The sequence below is a fragment of the Trifolium pratense genome, linkage group LG7 (assembly GCF_020283565.1).
Source record: "Trifolium pratense cultivar HEN17-A07 linkage group LG7, ARS_RC_1.1, whole genome shotgun sequence".
Lineage (NCBI taxonomy): Eukaryota > Viridiplantae > Streptophyta > Magnoliopsida > Fabales > Fabaceae > Trifolium > Trifolium pratense.
Genome location: NC_060065.1, coordinates 1,981,495 through 1,999,522, shown reverse-complemented (window position 1 = coordinate 1,999,522; position 18,028 = coordinate 1,981,495). Strand labels below are relative to the sequence as shown.

General features: G+C 34.4%; 4 protein-coding genes across 6 annotated transcripts; 1 reads left to right on the top strand and 3 right to left on the bottom strand.

The window, feature by feature from the left end:
• Positions 1–3,640: 3,640 nt before the first annotated feature.
• On the bottom strand, positions 3,641–7,656 carry LOC123897394 (endoglucanase 2-like). Its single transcript, XM_045947998.1, has 6 exons — positions 6,810–7,656; positions 5,959–6,242; positions 5,222–5,659; positions 4,840–4,987; positions 4,380–4,546; positions 3,641–4,297 (listed from the first exon to the last, which is right to left on the bottom strand). The coding sequence occupies exons 1-6, from the start codon at positions 7,024–7,026 to the stop codon at positions 3,965–3,967; spliced, it is 1,587 nt and encodes a 528-aa protein (XP_045803954.1). The 5' UTR covers positions 7,027–7,656; the 3' UTR covers positions 3,641–3,964.
• Positions 7,657–8,763: 1,107 nt separating this feature from the next.
• LOC123900107 (putative receptor-like protein kinase At1g80870) lies at positions 8,764–11,287 on the top strand. Its single transcript, XM_045951421.1, has 2 exons — positions 8,764–8,993; positions 9,922–11,287. The coding sequence occupies exons 1-2, from the start codon at positions 8,764–8,766 to the stop codon at positions 11,216–11,218; spliced, it is 1,527 nt and encodes a 508-aa protein (XP_045807377.1). The 3' UTR covers positions 11,219–11,287.
• A 1,326-nt stretch (positions 11,288–12,613) lies between these two features.
• On the bottom strand, positions 12,614–13,488 carry LOC123900104 (transcription factor bHLH113-like). The gene is made up of 4 exons (XM_045951420.1): positions 13,414–13,488; positions 13,060–13,125; positions 12,904–12,954; positions 12,614–12,763 (listed from the first exon to the last, which is right to left on the bottom strand). The coding sequence occupies exons 1-4, from the start codon at positions 13,486–13,488 to the stop codon at positions 12,614–12,616; spliced, it is 342 nt and encodes a 113-aa protein (XP_045807376.1).
• Positions 12,904–17,306, bottom strand: LOC123899669 (protein NRT1/ PTR FAMILY 1.2-like). Of its 3 annotated transcripts, none has more exons than XM_045950875.1 (9): positions 17,091–17,306; positions 16,791–17,008; positions 15,747–16,294; positions 14,648–15,369; positions 14,532–14,556; positions 13,692–13,763; positions 13,414–13,479; positions 13,060–13,125; positions 12,904–12,954 (listed from the first exon to the last, which is right to left on the bottom strand). In XM_045950875.1, the coding sequence occupies exons 1-6, from the start codon at positions 17,191–17,193 to the stop codon at positions 13,694–13,696; spliced, it is 1,686 nt and encodes a 561-aa protein (XP_045806831.1). In that variant the 5' UTR covers positions 17,194–17,306; the 3' UTR covers positions 12,904–12,954; positions 13,060–13,125; positions 13,414–13,479; positions 13,692–13,693. The 3 variants fall into 3 exon arrangements, with proteins under 3 accessions (XP_045806831.1, XP_045806833.1, XP_045806832.1); XM_045950877.1 differs by lacking the exon at positions 12,904–12,954 and having other exon boundaries at positions 13,059–13,125; positions 15,747–15,898; positions 16,112–16,294; XM_045950876.1 differs by lacking the exon at positions 12,904–12,954 and adding an exon at positions 14,332–14,403.
• Positions 17,307–18,028: the final 722 nt, after the last annotated feature.

Here is an 18,028-nt window from a genome sequence, read left to right as displayed (position 1 = left end):
CGTATAGATGTAATGTAAGCTTCACATTATAGGCTAGGGACCCTATATTTTATTTTATTTTAGTCTTGAATATGATATAATGTTCAAGATTTACTGTATTATTATTATTTCTTGCTTATTTTTGTTCTTTAATTTATCTTTTGTATGTTGTTCGGCTTTTATGCCTCAAGCTTGTTACTTATGAACTAATTGTGTATTAGAGTTTGACCAAAGATGAAAGATTATATATTGTACTATGAGTTTTCTATCATGTCGGTGATGAGGAATGCTATATTCTTTTATAAGTTTTACATATAAAATTAATCTGCTGTTGAGTACAGCTTTCAATTAATCGAATTCCAAAGAATTGATGTGGATATATACATTACATACATGGCCCAAGGCCAACGGAGATGACATAAATTGAAATTTTGATTTCAATATTATAGAACAAATTAACATTATATAAAAGAAGACTAAAAACTCATATTGATTCAAAATAGCACTAAGCAAATCTAAATTAACTTCAGCTCATTTGAGTTATATCATTTGCAAAATATGATCAATCAGTTATAATTATCTTTAATGTACATACAAATAGAAAAAGATGAGATTTTATACGGTCATAATTTAGATTCTAATATCATGAATAAAACTATTACTTCTGTTAGTGCATCAAAACAATGAATTATTAGATAAGGAATTAATTTAACTATTTTTAATCATAATAATCAAACTAAGAGTAATTATTTTTAATCTAAAGTGAAAGTGAAAAATGAAAGTGAATTGATAATTGTTGGGTCATGAGGATTCCGAAGATGATCACATCGGATTTTGAACAACTACACAATTGAGTTGAACAACATATCTTAACAAAAAAAAACCTACAACTTTTGACACAAATAGCCGGATCAATAACCATCGGCTTTGATGTCACTGTTAGGTTATGAGGAGTCTAGGGATCATTACATTGGGCCTTGAACAACAACACAAATGAATTGGACGCCACATTTTAACCAAAAACCTTAAGACATTCAGTTTATTATCCTCTCACTTCTAAAATGTTCAAAATCTATTTTTCCATTTGATGTAGAACTCAACTCACACTTAAAATACCAACGATAAATAAACTTAACATTGAAAATAAACAAAAGGAAAATGTTATTCCAACACAATTTTCAAACAAAAATACAATAAATATACACTTTTTGTTTTTTTAATATTATTTGCATGTATCGATTTCCGTGCATATAAGTGGTAAAAAAATGTGTCAATTTTGTGTCCCCAAATTTTATGTTTAGCCGACACTCATCTAAACAAAAATAGTACTGTACAGTGTACTGTATAACTTGCACATATACAAAAATAGATGTGAGTGTATAATTTCTTCGATCTAAAACTAGAAGTGTTGAATATTTGAATAATTGAGGGTTTGGAAGAACACCTGTCCTTGACCGTACTGAGTGAAGAATAGACAGGTCACACACACACACACAGGTGCATCCCTCTTCACTTGTTAATTCGTGTACAAATAAAAACATAACAACAAAATGGAAGAAGGAAGGATAAATATAAATAAATTTATAAAGTGATGACGAAGGGAGGGCTACCTACAACTACAAGCTATAGTGTGTGTATGTGTCCCATCCCATATAGGTTGGTTGGTCTTCAAACAACAATCCAAGATAAGAACTAAGGGCCCACCTACAAACTAACATGTGAGTTTTCCACGTGAACTTGGCATTACTGGTGTTGGATTTATTTAATGGAACAATTTAGACTTCTTTGCTCACATGCACCTTCATTTTTTGAAACTCTTTTGCTAGGTTTGAACTCTCAACTTCATTCATTTAAATTCTAATTCAAATTAGCAGTTGAGCTATCCAACTCACTTTTTAATCACACTTTCATAATTTATAAGGTACGAGTATCTTTGAGATGATAAGTACTAGACATAACGATAATATAATGAGAATTGATCACGCAACTTATTTCATTCTCTTGACTTTCCATCCGGGCTTTAATACGGCTAGAGACGGAGACTTTCCCAGTGAAAACGCTAGCGTTCAGTTTGGTTGTGTGCTTTCCGATCTCTTTCCCTCCTTTGTAATAAATTATAAAGCATATACATCTTTTATATTAGACGTGTCATTATGTTAGATGGCATGGAGGCTACATGTTTAAAACTTGATGAATTTCATTACAAATCCTCCGATTTGCTTTGATCATAAATCCTAGATTCATATCTCTAGTTTTTCTAAGACCAATTTGCACACCTCATCTCATAATACCAAGTATGACTTCCTAAACATTTTTATCTTTACACACATAAAGCTCTGTATTCAATTTAACGGTTGGTGGTGAAGACAGTTGGAATTAGAACTAGGAAGGAAATATGGTACTCCCTCCGGTCCTAATTAGAGTATAAAAAAATAATAAATCAAACTGCCCTTAAAGTTAAAGCTATATATCTTTTGATCACTTTGATTTTTTTTCCTTTCCAATTAATCTTTTTTGGTATTGGATAAGCATTGCCCTGCCTGTTTGCTAGTCTTTTTATTGTGTGCATTTGCATTCCTCTTTCCTACCTCATTTTTCCTTTTCTGCTGGTCAAAAAGATTAAAGACAAAATCAAAAGAAAGATAACATTTATTTAAGTTTTTCTTAATTTAATTACTTGTGCTAATAATAGCAAGCTTAATCCTTTTTGACATGAGACTGTTGTCCCACCACGACCGGATTTGCAATTGAATCATTATGGTTCTACTTTTGTGGTGGATCAAAAGCCTTTTTAAACAGTTTTTTTTTTTATAGTTATAAGTGTGAATTCTTGGACAAGGCATAGAAAGTGTGTATGAATGTATGTTATTAATCTCTGAATTCTAAGCCAAAATTAATTTAATTAGGGGTTTGGACATGAAACTTTCTGCTACAAAATATCCTGTCGAACCCTGAAAGTAAACATTCTCGTCTAGTTTTCCCTTTATGCATTCAAATCAATGTCTTGGCTTTCCTTTTGCCTTCAAACTCAACTCCCCTTTTCTTCATTGTTTGTCCCCTCCACTCCATTCTTACGCCATTAATAATATTATTATTTTTAATTCCTGGACATTAGCTAGTTCATTCATTACGTAATCATGATTCCATATGATGCTACTAAAGCTTAAGCACAAACCATCAATCTCATTTATAATACTCACCTAAACCTCGAGGTCCAAGGAGACTTGATCTGACCTTAGTTAATTCTCAGAATTCAACTCGCCTAAATATTTTATTACCCAAAAAAAAAAACCTCTTACTTTTCGATTTACCTTTTAAATGAAGTAGGTACAACATGAACTTGGGAAATTTGATTCTAGGATGTCTGAGAGTATAACTTATTTTTAAATAAAAAAATGCCACTTGTCTCGTAAAAACTATGCATAAGAACAAGAACATCACAATAACAGAAGTGTAACCATGTACCAAAAAAAAAACAGAAGTGTAACCGTAGAGGACTCTCTTTCATTTTTTTCCGCCCATGTATTTCGATGGCTTTATGTGCATTGTTAGTGGTCTGGTTTTTGGCATAGTTTGAGTGTAATAAGCACATGATAGAACAAGAGCTTCGGAACATACGTTAATGAATTCAATGAACAACTGTGCCAAGATAGATTGCTTGTAGAATGAAAGAAAACCGAAGAAGATCAATAATGTGATCGCCTTCTAATAATACCAACAAGAAGAATGAACGATAGATTCTACAAACAAGTGCAGTAAAATTGCTCAGAGCTGGTGAGGTAACAACTATAAATCAAACTTCACGATACATTAACAACTAACCTATTCACACACACGGTTCACACACTCAAAATCAATCGTGTAGTTACAATATCATGATCGATACACTTATAATATGTGATGATCAGGAAATGAATAAAGCCACATAAAACTCAAACCGGAGTGAACTTCTTTTGGGTGGAACTGAAGACGAAGAAGCTACAGCTTAGGAAAACGATTGAACGGCCGAAGATGTGGTGACTAAACTTGACAACAGACCAACTATGACAGCACCGTTGTATGTGCTTGGTTCTGTTTGCATAGAATTGTTCCTGGAATCAATAAAAGTATCATTTAAGAAGGGTCCACCAACAAGTGCTCCAGTAGCTACATTGGGATTTGGATCAGTTGAGTCAAGCCACTGGAAGCCGTCCTTGCAACCTGTTTTTGCATTAGCAGGAATTGAAGCGCCTCTGTGATGCACGAATTGTGGGTATTTGTTTCCATATCCCACCAGAAAACTCATATGCAGAGGATTCTTGCCCAACACGTAATCAGCCTGGATATATTAGACAGATTTTCAATTTACACATGGATAACTCCAACATGATATTTTATAAGAACCAATAATGGATGCATACCTGAGATCTGGCAAAGTTTCGAAGATCTGATGGGGTGAAGGAATCTGAATCACATTTTAGTTTGGGGGTCTGCGTTGTAAGCATATAATCACTGTAAACAGCAGCTAAGAATGCAGATGCAACAGGTTGCTGCAAAGAGTTCCACTCGCTCACCCATATCAGACCGTCTGTACCAGAGAGAAAAAAAAATCTAATTAGAGAACATATAGCAGTAGAAAGATATTGCTAACAATGGAATTTCAGTAGTTTGTGTTTATCCAGGAGGTAGGAGCATTGGTTGTCACATGCAGTAAAACTAGCCAGCGTGTAATAATTTGATATCCGCCAATTATTCAAGTCAGTTAATTAGAATCTCAAGTTTCCTAGAGGCTCGGGCATCTTGATAAACGTGATACGATTAACGAGATATGAAAAATGGAACAGGGAAGGGAGACAAGTAAAAGATGAAGAAGAACATTACGATCTGTTCTGCTTTCTGTGGCTGTGGGAGAATCTGGAAGAAGGCCACACATTACAGCCTCAGCAGTTTTCCGGTAATTTTGTAGGCCAGAGCCAAATGAACTGGAAAGACCCTTTGCCTTAAAAAAGCTTATTCTGGATAACAAAACCTGCGTCAAGAAAAAGATTTATTAAATGAAATACTCTTAGAGTCTGCAAGTATCATCTGGGATAAGATAGTGCTGCTAGGCTTGATGTGGTGTGTGACATTAAAAACCACTTTCGGTAGCAACAGTATTTATATTGGGGCTGAAAAAGCTCGTGGATCCAAATAAAACATTTTCTACAGCTATTAATGATCATAATATAGAATTTGGAAAACAAGATCCAGTAGTTCTCTGTACCTGAGTTCCGGCAAGCTTGTTGTCCCAACTAAACCAGGTCGGGCTTCCAAATTGAGCATAGTCTTCTCCATTTTGGCCAGTCGCATACTGAAGGTAAGAATTATCACCTGTAGCATGATAGAGCCAGGCAGCTGCCCACAAAAGTTCGTCCCCGTATCCAGTTGAGTTATAATATGTCGCGACTTCAGGTATATTCTCACTGTAAATTCCTCTATGCTTGTCCGCAAAAGTAAATAACTGTTTTGCATGCTTGAGGAGAGTGCTTGAATATGTAGAATCTGCCTCTTTGAAGACCAAAGATGCTGATGCCATGGCTGCTGCAGTTTCAGCTGCAACATCTGATCCAGGACAGGATGTGTTCACTTGTATGAGGGGTCTTGCCTCGGTCATTGACTCAGGTCTATCCCAACACTTGTGATCTGCAACAGGATCTCCGACCTGCCACATCGATTTTGACAAATGAAATTGGATAAAAAAAACCAATTCTGGAAGAACAGCAATATAGTTTTATTTTAAATTTGATCAACTTTCAACTTAACAGTTTTCCTCAGCAAGCAAACAAGAATATACTACAATGTTCTAGTAATCGAGAAATATTAAACACTGCCGGTGGATTAAAATTTAACCCTATAATTTAGCTAGATGAAATGTTCCAAGAATTATGGACAGTACCTTGATTGTTCATGTCCTTCTGAGAATATATAACATAATAAATTTGTGAATTCACACCAGCTAACCTGAATATACAGAACATTCTCCGAAGGGTGAGCATTGACAAGATAATCAGTGATCCATCTGAGTGAATCTTGAGCTGGTTCCAACTGGCCAACAGCATCCATTTGATCTCCATATTCAAGAATCGCCCACGATAGCACTGTGGCAGTAAAAGCCATAGGAAAACCAAACTTCATGTGATCCCCGGCATCATACATTCCTTTTGACAGATCTAAATTTGCTTGACTTCCATCCTTAAGACCGGAATCCCCTCTCCAACTTATTTTGTTGTTCACTAACTTTCCAGCTGCATCACATGAATAACAAACATATCACTGTTAACTCAACTAGAATGTGCAAATCATGCGCAACATCATTAACATACCATATCTCAAATATTTAGTCAAATAAATGTATCCTATATTCTCATTAGAATCTAAAAACAACAAGCATAACAACTATCAAGTCTTCAAAATATTGCGCAATAGTTTTAAAAACCAAATCGGACGATTGAACCTTGAACCGGCCCATACTATCATTTTTGCAGTTCGGCCTCAATTTTATCCCAGTTCTACTGTTCTAACAGTTTCACGCGACGGTTGAACATGATTCACATGTCTTGTCAATTCCATATCCGGTTTTCAAAACATTGAACAGAAGATCATCCATGCCCTAATAATAACTACCTATTATCTTCAGCAGATTTAGTTATCAAAGCCAAAATATCTAAATCAGATACAGACAAAAAAAATTAATCCAACAGTAACAGAAAAAACAAAGGTATTATCCAAAACATGTTTCATTAAAAGCATCAATAATGAACAACATTATAAAATGCAAAAAAGAAAAAGTAAAAATAAAAAAGAATTATTACACTTTTGCACATCGAAGAATTGCATTGCAGTTTTGAGAGCAGAAGCATATTTCTGTTCAATGGCACCAGGAGGACCAGGAACAGGAGCTGGTTTATCTGAATCTGAGTTATCGATTTTCTTCTTAACGGCATAAACAATAGCACCAACTACAAGAGCAAGAATCACAAGCGCAATAAACCAACCACAACATCCTCCTTTTGATCTTGATTTTGCCATTATGAACAAAAATGCAGAAACAGAGTTTGGGGTTTTGGATCTAACTTTTTTTTTTTTTTTTGTATATAAAATCAAACCCCAAACAAACACATTGTTATTTCTTACTTGTTTAACAACTCAATGTAGCAACTTCGTACCGGAAATTAGTTGTTACAGCTAAACGAAAATGAATGACAGAGACAATTTCTATATTTGGAAGATCGATGAATTAATGTTAGAAATGGTTAAAACAGAAAAAAGAAATAACAGCACGAACAACAACCTAGTACACAGTGTGCTTCGAAATGGATCTGGTATGACCCGACCCGATTGCGGCGAGAGAATGCAGTGGCAAATGGCAACGATTGTTGTTCTCGCGGGAGTATCACTGCCACTGGATTTTGGAGTTTAGTGGTTGGTTAATTGGTTTTGTGTATTGAATGACAGAAATGACCCTGATGTTTTTGTTGTATTGTGTCGGTGAGTTGAGGGTATGAATGTAAAAATGAGAGTCAAAAGATTGACGGATGATATGTTCGTCGGTGGACTTTGTTGATGATGTGGACCGTTGATTTGCTGGCTGTTGAGAAAAGAGTGGAGAGGTTGAGTGAGAGTGACCCTTCATCTTAAACAAACAACCATCAACTCCTTAAACTTTTGATCTCACTTCAACTTTAATTAATTAAACTTTTGATGTGTTTTTGGAGTGCAGCTTTGCTCCTTTTTCTAGAGCTCTTTTTTTCCGTTTTCTTTAATTGATTGACGACATGTGGCAAAATTGAATCTGATGGTTAGAATTTAATGACTTTAATTAAATAATTAAAAATTAAAAACAATACAAAATAAACTGAATACACGCGCGTGATCTTTGTGTTGTCTTTCCATCTTCTTCCTTCTTCACTTTGTCAATCTCAGCCACCGTCACTGCCCCCACTTCCGGCTGTCATAGGGCGGCGGTTTTTCTCCCCTTTTCTCAATCGACCACCACGCACACAAACCATCTCAACATCTTGTCATTTCGCACTCAGCATGAAGCTACAACCCAAATAACACAATTTGACACATTGGAATTTCAGCATTTCTGTTAGATATATAATGTCTAAGTATTTTGATGTATTTGTTATGAGACATATTTTGTAATATGACTATTTATGGAGTAATTTTTTATGGTTTAATAATTTTTTGAATTATCAGGAATTTAGGATGAGATACTCTTCTATTTGTAATATGAGCATCTTCACCACCAAGTTAACAATTTGAATTATCAAGTTACATCAGTTTGTACTAGCAGATTGTGATTTTCTAGTATAACATATGGTAACAGTATGTATGTGTTTTAGATTGTCATTTTAGCACTTCTCTACATAAAAATAGTGAAAACCATGTTTTGTCCACATAACAGTGAGAAACACTCTGGGATAACACTGCAATTTATCATGTATATTGTCTAGTTTGTTTACAGCATAAATTGAATCAATATCTTTTTTCTTTTCTTTTTCGAATGGCACAAATTGAATCTATATCATTTCAACAAATTTCAAAGAAAGCATTTAAAAGTCAAACACCTTATATAAACTGTTTTAATTCAAATGCAGTGAGAAAATTCCCCACTTCATAGTTACAACAGATGTACTAATTTAAATGGATTGAAAAATTCTCTTTTTATATAATCAAAATCTGTTAAAATTCATCTTTGTTTCAACTCAAATGCAGTAAAAACTGCCAGAGTCGTTATGGCGAGATGGTGTGTGGAGAAGAATGGAGGAAGGACGCCAGATGGTGTGTGGAGAAGAATGGAGGAAGGACGCCGCTGTTGTGACGACGACGAGCGGCGGCGAGGGGCAAGATGAAACAATGATTGTACAGAGAAAGAAGAAGAAGCAGCGCGTGTGTCAGAGGAAAAGCATTAGCGCTCTTGTTCATGGATATTATTCACCCATTTATCAACCCAATTTGGAATTGATGATGAATTCATGTTTCCTGAAGAAGTAAAAAAAAGTATAGAGTCAATATATTAACTATTGTGAAAAATAATAAGAGAAGAATATACATTCTAAAATGACAGAATAAACTATGAATCAATGATAAAGTAAACATGACAGAGTAATATAACAGTTATACATATAAAATTAACAAAATTGCACATTGATCAAGTAAACATGAGAGATTATGTAGCACACATTGCAGAACAACAAAACTGCACAAAACCAAAATATACATATCAAATTAAAAAATATAACAGTTAACACACCTATAACAATATTTTAAAGAAGGGGTCAATGCCAAATTAACAGATTTCAAAGAAAGGATCTAACATTACACTTATAACAACGGTTTTAATTCAAATGTAGTAGTGAAATTTTAATGGATTCAAATGAAGCAAATGAGTGAAAATTCCATGGCAGCACAATAACAACACAATTCTATTTGAATTTTTACATAATTTCTTTCTCTACTTGCAATAACAAAGAGGACCAAGAATAAAAAAGAGTGTAGTTTTGAAAAAGAATAATACCTCGATCATGAATATTAGTAATGACGGCGAGCGGCGGCGAGGGGGAAGATGAAACAATGATTGTACAGAGAAAGAAGAAGAAGCAGCGCGTGTGTCAGAGGAAAACCGCCGCCCTATGACGCTGGGTTGCTTTGCAGCAGCTTCGACATGGTTGAGTTCTGCAATTGCGGCAAAACAGGCCGGCGAAAAGGCGAATGCGAAATGACAAGATGTTGAGGTGGTTTGTGTGCGTGGTGGTCGATTGAGAAAAGGGGAGAAAAACCGCCGCCCTATGACGGCCGGAAGTGGGGGCAGTGACGGTGGCTGAGATTGTATTGTTTTTAATTTTTAATTATTTAATTAAAGTCATTAAATTCTAACCATCAGATTCAATTTTGCCACATGTCGTCAATCAATTAAAGGAAAAGGAAGAAAAGGAGCTCTAGGAAAAGGAGCAAAGCTGCACTCAGTGTAAATACAAAGGGTAAGGAAATTTCAAGTTTGGATATAGGAGGAGGAAGGGATGATTGGAATAATAATAATAATAATATGTTTGTTCCTTATGATGATGAGTTTTATAGCACTGATTATAGTAAGGAGTTGGCTGTTAATAATGCTTCTTGTTTGGTTGATGATGAGAAGGACAATGGGAAACAATGGGGAAAAGATTGGTGGTGGAAACAAGATGGAAGTGGTGAGTTATGTAGTAAAGACTATGTCATGGAGTGGATTGGAAGTCAGATTTGTCCATCAAATGCTGATTGGGATGATGGTATTGATAGTACTAAGAACAACAACATTCAGGAGAAATCAGAGTTGGAAAATTCAAGTCCAATAGGTAAAACCAGTGATGCAATTGCAAATGGACCACAATTACAGGTATCTGTGATGGAAGATGCAGATAATGGAGTTGTTGATATGAAAGAACTGAAGGGAAAGAAAAGCCACAAGATGAAGAATAGGAAGATGCAAGAGTGGTGGAAAGAAGAACATCTTGCTGAATTAAGCAAGAAGAATTCCAACAAGCTGAAAAGTCTTCAAACTAAATGGAAGAAAGGATTGAAAGTGATGCCTCATTTTGGTTTGGGTAGAAGGTTCTATCTTTGCCGACGTAATAAGAACTATGGAGAGGAAGGACATCATGAGTGTGAACAAAATGGTGAGTTTAGCTTCAGAAGAGGTTGGAGGAAAAAAAGCACGCGTTCGATTGGAAGTGACATGTGGAGTGGAGATCTTTTCAGCCGCGAACTCAGCAGCACAACTAGTATGAGAGGTACACTGTGTTATGTAGCACCGGAATATGGAGGGTGTGGATTCTTAATGGAGAAAGCTGATATATACAGTTTTGGAGTTTTGATTCTTGTAATTGTGTCAGGTAGAAGACCATTACATGTTCTTGCATCTCCTATGAAGCTAGAGAAAGCTAACTTAATTAGCTGGTGTAGACACTTGGCTCAAGCTGGTGGCAGTAACATTTTAGAACTAGTTGATGAAAAATTGAAACAAGATGATTACAACAAGGAACAAGCAAGCATGTGTATCAACTTGGCACTCACTTGTTTACAGAAAATTCCAGAGATGAGGCCAGATATTGGAGACATTGTTAAGATTTTGAAGGGGGAGATGGAACTTCCACCACTTCCATTTGAGTTCTCTCCTTCTCCACCTTCCAGATTATACAGCAGATCAAGGAGAAAACAGAAGACCAATGTAGAATAGATATTTGTAATGTTAAATGTTTCTTGGCATTAACTACCTTGTTTATATGTTTTATATTTCTTAAGAAAATGAATCTATATGTTACATATTTAATTAATGCAGTAGTTCAGCTGAATCAAGCTTCTGAATGTTGAGTCATTCTCCAAAGCAATTAAGTATAAACAATTCTTATATCTCATTTTGGCTTATTTAAAAAAAAAAAAAGTATAAACAATTCTTATTGATGAAAGAACACGAAGCTAAGCTAGCACAAAGATTCATTTTTGCAACAATGGTTGGTCTATTTTAGGATATCCAATCCAACAACTAAGTTGGTTTTTGGTTAACAAAACAAATTAAATCTGACACCTAAAATGGGGCTTGAAATTGGCTGATATTGACTGTAACATGTTGTATGTTTTATTTATTTACACATGTAGTTATGGATGGACCACAGAAACACTAGTCATAATCAAAGACTAAAGTAAGTCACTATAAAACAGCAGTGCTTGTTCTGTTCCTTAGTAAAATACATGCCATAATCCCCACTGGTATATTTTTCTTTTTCCATATTTTTGCATGACATAAAATCATCTAGTTGTCTTCATCTTCACCATTTCTTGAAGAGGACAAAGTCATTACAAATGCCACCTAATCCAAAAAAAAAAAACCTGTGTAAATTAAAATATATTTTGAAGATATCTCAACATCTATGATCAAACAATCATTCAACAATTCACTCTTTATGTCAGTTCAACTATTGCAGTTACCATAGACAAAATTAAAGCCAACTGCATAAGAAATATACAGAAAGGAACGCCTAGAAAAATAGCAACCAAGAAGAACAATGATCTGCAGAAAAACTGGCAACAAAGGGGTCTACCACAATGTTGTTTGACCAAGTGAGCAGCAACGACGTACAAGCAATGGCATTTGTGTGAACATTTTTCTCCTACTCGTGTTGATGGCGTCTGAACAATGATTTAGTAAATAGTGCTTTTCTGATGCACGAACAATGTTTCTGTCACGTGAGCAATAGTAGTCAAAGGTCAGCAACCGCGGAGAGGAAAAAATATGGGCAATAAACCGCAATGTAGGCGGAAAAAAAGGAACAAAACTGCAATGACAACAACTAAGGTTTATGTTTCGGAAGCAAGACCCCCAAAACTGGAAACTCGTGATACCATGTAGAAAATATTTCTGATTGTATTTCAATGTTATGAAAATAGGACAAGCATTAATTTGCTCAAATAGACTCTTGATTAATAATTACAAAAAACTTATTTACGCCACTTATTTACAACACTCTATTAGTTCGTTAATCTATTTACACCACTTATTACAAGCCTTTAATAGGTAACGGCAAAGACATATGCCTTTATTTTTGTACCAGGTCAAACTTGAGTCGTGCAAAACCTAACTCGCTTCAACTAATTTCCACGCCTCCCTGCAAATATTCAGCTCCATTTGTGCTTCCAACATGTTGTGTGCAGGACAAAGGCTTGACATAGGGACTAAGCACAACCCTCTAGTCCTCAAGTTCTTTCCCTTATTCGCTTTTGCAGTCTGATTATTATTTTCAAAAAATGATTAATCAATTAATTTAATTGATATCATTACAAATAATTATACTTCTATGTGAAATTTCTAATTTCACTTCTCTATGAAATTTGACTTCATAGATAAGTGAAATTAGAAAAGAATACCTGGTTTGGAATTGGAGCACCCTTTCTTTTTAGGCCAGTGTCATCCAACAGCTAGATGGGAATAAAAAGAAGAAAGTATATTCAATAATACTATATGCTATAGTTCTACTAGTACATACAGTCCAACAAAATAAATTAATAAATAAGAAACATGACCTCAATTTGACCATGAAGAAACTTGATGTATCCAATGGCTTCAGACAATACAGAAGCCGTGTCAGTCTGCAAAAGTGAACCACATATCAGTTCACAATTCACAACACATCAAAGCTCTCATCTTTCTTTTTTTAATGTTAAAAGTGATTTTTTTTTATCATGTTATAGGTACGAAGTTTCCAATATCGACAAAAGTGAAATTCTAATTAACGACAAAAGAGGTACACATAACTTGAATCATGAAAGGCTACTTTGAAAACCAAATTAACACAAACAATGGTTTATGATATTGAATTGTGCTTAATTGTGTAAAATAATGATAATAATGGAGTGATTAATTAGTTTCACAATTACCCTTCCAAATGGGGAAACTAGCTGGTGAAGTGCTGTTATTCTATCACCTAGCTTCTCCTTCCTCACCTGATTCATTCAGATTCATATATAATATAATTAGTATATACTTCTGAAGTTACCTATAATTAAGGATATATAAGAATTTCATTTGCTTTAATTAATTTCTCTCTTCCAAAAAAATAATTAAGACAATCAAGAAAGACAACAAACAACAAAACATACACATATATACAAGAGAGAAATTATAGAAAAGAGGGAGAAAGTTAATTTAATATAACCTTTAGAGGTGGTTGGCTTGAAGATGGCTGAACCTTGGCCGTCTTATTAATTCCAACAGTAGAGCTATTACACTATAGAGAAAAGGATCAAATAGATAAAATTAATTTCAATAGCATATACATGACTGATATTGATAAATAATAGGTCAAATGTATCTTGCGGCCCTTTAAGTTAATGTTTGTAACAAATTGGTTTTTAAGGCATTAAATATCTGTAACATTACCCTTTTTCATGCAACTCCGTTAAAAGGTGTTTATGTAGCTGTTTAAATGTTTAATGTTGAGGTGGCAGGTCTGAATAGTACATATGACATGACACCAAACATGATTACTTGCGCATGTTTTCTTCTTCTATCTGAATTCAAACCCAATTTGACAGATACAAACTTCATGAACAAACATTATAAATTTAGTAGTAATTGATTTCGTTTCAAACAGTGACAGGATAATACACCTATGAACCATAGTAGTTTTGAGAGCAATGAATTTAGCCATGTCACCTCAGCATTATACGGTCATAGTTTCTAACAAGTATAATTAAGACAATCAAGAAAGACAGCAAAACTTACACATATATACAAGTAAGAGAGAAATTACAGAATAGAAAAGAAGGGGAGAGTTTAATTTGTGATTAGTTAACCTTTAGAGGTGGTTGGCTTGAAGATGGATGAACCCTAGCCTTCTTATTAACTTCAACACTAGAACTATTACACTAGAGATAAACACCAAAGAGATAGATAAAATTACTTTGAATAGCATATACACATGACTTATATTAATAGAAGTTGAGAAACATAATAATTAGCAAGAACCTATATATATTATGACCAATCTTTTTACCTTAGATACTTCATCAACTGTAGGTCCATAAGCTCAACTGCATACTAGATAATACAGTAAATTAAGAGCACTAAATCCGGCTATAACCCAATAGTACTTGTCAAAACGACCCTGGTTAATATTATCTGATATCCATCCTTCTTTTTCTCCTCTCGAAGTGACGTTTTCTATAGTGATGAATACAAAAGAAGATACCAAATTTCCTGCAACCATTCCCAATCCAGAAAGGGAAGCAGCAACACTAGACATAGTCCTCGGAAACTCCGTGTAATAAAACTCATTTTGGCCTATGCCATTGAATGCTTCAGCTATACCACCCAAACAAAGTTGAGGTGCAAGCCACAATGCAGACATTTTCAACACTCCATGAGTATCATTCAGATATCCTTCCTTGATTGCTTTCTTTCTCCTTATAGTCTCAAAAGTTGCTGCAGTTACCAAGTGCAGAAAAGATACCAACAATCCAATTCCCATTCTTCTCTTTGCACTGATCCTAATTGGTTTCCCTCTGATCTTTGATGCTAGAGGAATAAGAATGCGATTGTAGAGAACTATGCATATAAATAATGCAGCTACCATGATAACACTAAAAGATCCTGCTGGTACTTCAAAGTGTGAGGTGATATGTCTGTCTAAGGATTTAGCTTGAAGCAATCCAAATGATCCTCCAATGTTAAGGGACATCATGATCCCTGTAGACCACAATGGAATAACTCTAACAATGGCTTTTAGTTCTTCTACTTGATCTACGGTGCAGAGTCTCCATGGATTTATTGCTGAACCATCAGGGGCTATAACTTGCTCATGTTCCTTAATGACACAAGCTTTATTCAGAAACCTGAAAATGAAAAGCATAAGCTGATGAAATCAAATATTTAATCCGAGAAATGATTTTGCTACAAGCAAATTAAGACAACTTCTGCAATAACTTTTTAAGTTGCTAACACAATTCAATATGTGGTTAATTATATTCCGGTGATGGTTAATGAATATATCAGGTGTCAAAACTCATTTATAGCACAACTTCATTAGCCTAGAATTTGGACGTGGATAACCATAATTTTCGGGTGTTTAACTACATGAAAATTTTGCACACCTGAAAAATTGTGGCTAATCACGATCAAATTCATAGTTAATGAAGTTACGTTGAGGGTTAATGAGTTTTGACATATGGTATAAGCCAAAAAGATGGTATGATAATTTGATTCTATATACCTTAGTTTATCAGTTGGAACAACAAGATCCGAGTCCTTGTTGTGATGATAAAATTTAGGTGAGTTCTTCGGTGGTAATGAAAGTTTTCTGTTCTTATAGGCAGCAACAGTTACTTGTGCAAAACCAGTGAACAAGCTGGTTCTTCTTGTAACCTTGACATAAAGAGGAGAAGCAAGAAAGAATAAGAGGGTAGACAAAAGCATGAGTGCTGCTGGAACACCAAAACCAATTTTCCAACCAAGATGATCTTGGATATAAACAATTCCAGTGAGAGCTATTATGACAGAAATAGTTGTGAAAGCATAATACCAACTGAAGAATATTTCCAAGATCCTATGGTTATTCGGATTATCTTTCCTATTTACTTGGTCTGCACCAAATGCTATGGAACATGAACGACCACCATTTCCAATTGACATGAGACTAAATGCAGAGAGTAACATTGTCATTTGCCCTTTTGTTGCTGATTTACAGCCTTCAGTTAGATGGCTGCAAGCTGGAGGCCGTGCCGCTGGGATCATGGCTGTTAACCACAACAGTGTCATTCCCTATAACACAAAGAGAAGCATTGTTACCAAGTTTGATGGAACTGTTTTCCTTTGTATGATTGTTTTCTTTCATACAAGGGAATCTATTACTACTATCTCAAGTCTCAACATCTAATTTTGAATCATAAAAAGGAATCCAAGTAGACTTGAACAGAATTTCATTCATCCATCCACTAATAATTACTTTATCAGATGAACATAATCTATCTGTTTAGATAAACAACTTAATTTGCAGCTAATATTGTAAGTGCTTATCATGATAAGTGCTTATGTATAAGTTATTTCTATAACAAAGATAAAATAAAGTTAAATTGTTTTCATATAATCTATAAGATGTTTTCATAAGCTATCTTAGAGAGCATATGAAAATAAGCTGAAAACGGCTTATGAACATGTCATAAGTTGTTTTTATAAGTTGTCTAAAAAGCCTCACAAGTGCTTATGTCAGTAAATAAGTTCAAATAAGTCAATACAAACACAGAACATCCATGCATACCAAGAAACTGACAGCAGAACCTAATCCAACACCTAGGAATTGACCCAAATAAGGATCTGCAACAAAAGCACCAACAATAGGCGTGAAATTGCTAGCTGCAGAGAACAAGAGAAGTATCTGTGTAGCTTGTCCTAGATGAAGCTTGTAACTTCCCATCAAATACAATATCATGTTGGACAAAAGTCCCAAACTTGCCATTCTAGCAAGTGCCTCATTTGCTGCAAAAGAAAAATAATAACATCAACAACAAAACCATATTATACAACACAAAATTCAAGCTCATTCAAATAGAAAATATACCAATGATGAAAGGCATGGTGATAAGACCAGCCTTGCATCTTTTAGGTTGTTGAGAAACCATTTCATCAGCATCAACAGAACAAAGTAGAGCTTCCTTTTCCATTTTTTTATAGGTATCTTCCTAATGCAAAAGGAGAGTGAAGTGATCATATAAGAGTATTTTAGTTTATTTTTTTCCTTCGAAAAAAAAAAAGAAGAGTATTTTAGTATCTCAAAACGTCTAACTGCTCCACTAACAACTATGTCAATAACATTGTAATAACATTGTGTTTGATCCGTTAAAAAACTTATGACTGAACTGAATAACTTTTTATTGTATTCTGTTTGATTTAAAACTGATTATGGGACTGGACAAATTAGGTAGCAATGGACAGGACAAACTCACTAAATCACAGGACAACTTTTTGTCCACAGTACAACTATAAAAAATACGAAAATACCCCTTTTATTTTTTAATATAAAAATATTATCGTCATATATCTCTCCGATATAGTTTTGTCATGTCTTATATTATCTTGTTCTGTCTTATATTGTTCTATGTAGTTCTTATTATTTTACGAGTCAAACGCACAGCTAAGCCCCCTAAGGCCTAAGCTGAAAGTAGTAATCTTAATGGGTCCATTTTGGATGGGAAACTTCCTAAAATGTGTTTAATTTAAGATTGGATAATGTTAAATGTTACGACATAATATTCCAAGAATATCACGAAGCAATTAAAAGGTGCGCGCCTCCTCTTTGTTTCAGTAGTAGACTAGTAGTAATAGTACTCTTCATATTTATATATATTCTTTGGTTACATTCATATTTATATATATTCAAATGAACAAAAGAAAAATCATAAATAATAAAAACACGTTCACAAAGAAAAACATGAAATGTGACCACTTTGAGATTTCTATTAACATTTTTATTTTGTTTAAAGATGTCTATAAGTGTTT

Bases quoted from the DNA above. Each gene is read 5' to 3' on its own strand.
- LOC123900104 (XM_045951420.1), bottom strand. From the start codon at position 13,488: ATGAATCAGGTGAGGAAGGAGAAGCTAGGTGATAGAATAACAGCACTT. The intron at 12,955-13,059 runs GTCATGTTTCTT...ATTCCCATCTAG, and splicing joins TTCTTCATGGTCAAATTGAG to CTGTTGGATGACACTGGCCT. The intron at 12,764-12,903 runs GTATTCTTTTCT...AATAATAATCAG, and splicing joins GTGCTCCAATTCCAAACCAG to ACTGCAAAAGCGAATAAGGG.
- LOC123899669 (XM_045950875.1), bottom strand. From the start codon at position 17,193: ATGGAAAAGGAAGCTCTACTTTGTTCTGTTGATGCTGATGAAATGGTT. The intron at 17,009-17,090 runs GTATATTTTCTA...TTTCTTTTGCAG, and splicing joins CACCATGCCTTTCATCATTG to CAAATGAGGCACTTGCTAGA. The intron at 15,370-15,746 runs GTATATAGAATC...TTTCATTTTCAG, and splicing joins GTTCCAACTGATAAACTAAG to GTTTCTGAATAAAGCTTGTG.
- LOC123897394 (XM_045947998.1), bottom strand. From the start codon at position 7,026: ATGGCAAAATCAAGATCAAAAGGAGGATGTTGTGGTTGGTTTATTGCG. The intron at 4,988-5,221 runs GTACAGAGAACT...TTCTTGACGCAG, and splicing joins ACAAGCTTGCCGGAACTCAG to GTTTTGTTATCCAGAATAAG. The intron at 4,547-4,839 runs GTAATGTTCTTC...TCTCTGGTACAG, and splicing joins CACAGAAAGCAGAACAGATC to ACGGTCTGATATGGGTGAGC.
- LOC123900107 (XM_045951421.1), top strand. From the start codon at position 8,764: ATGGAGGAAGGACGCCAGATGGTGTGTGGAGAAGAATGGAGGAAGGAC. The intron at 8,994-9,921 runs GTAAAAAAAAGT...AATCAATTAAAG, and splicing joins AATTCATGTTTCCTGAAGAA to GAAAAGGAAGAAAAGGAGCT.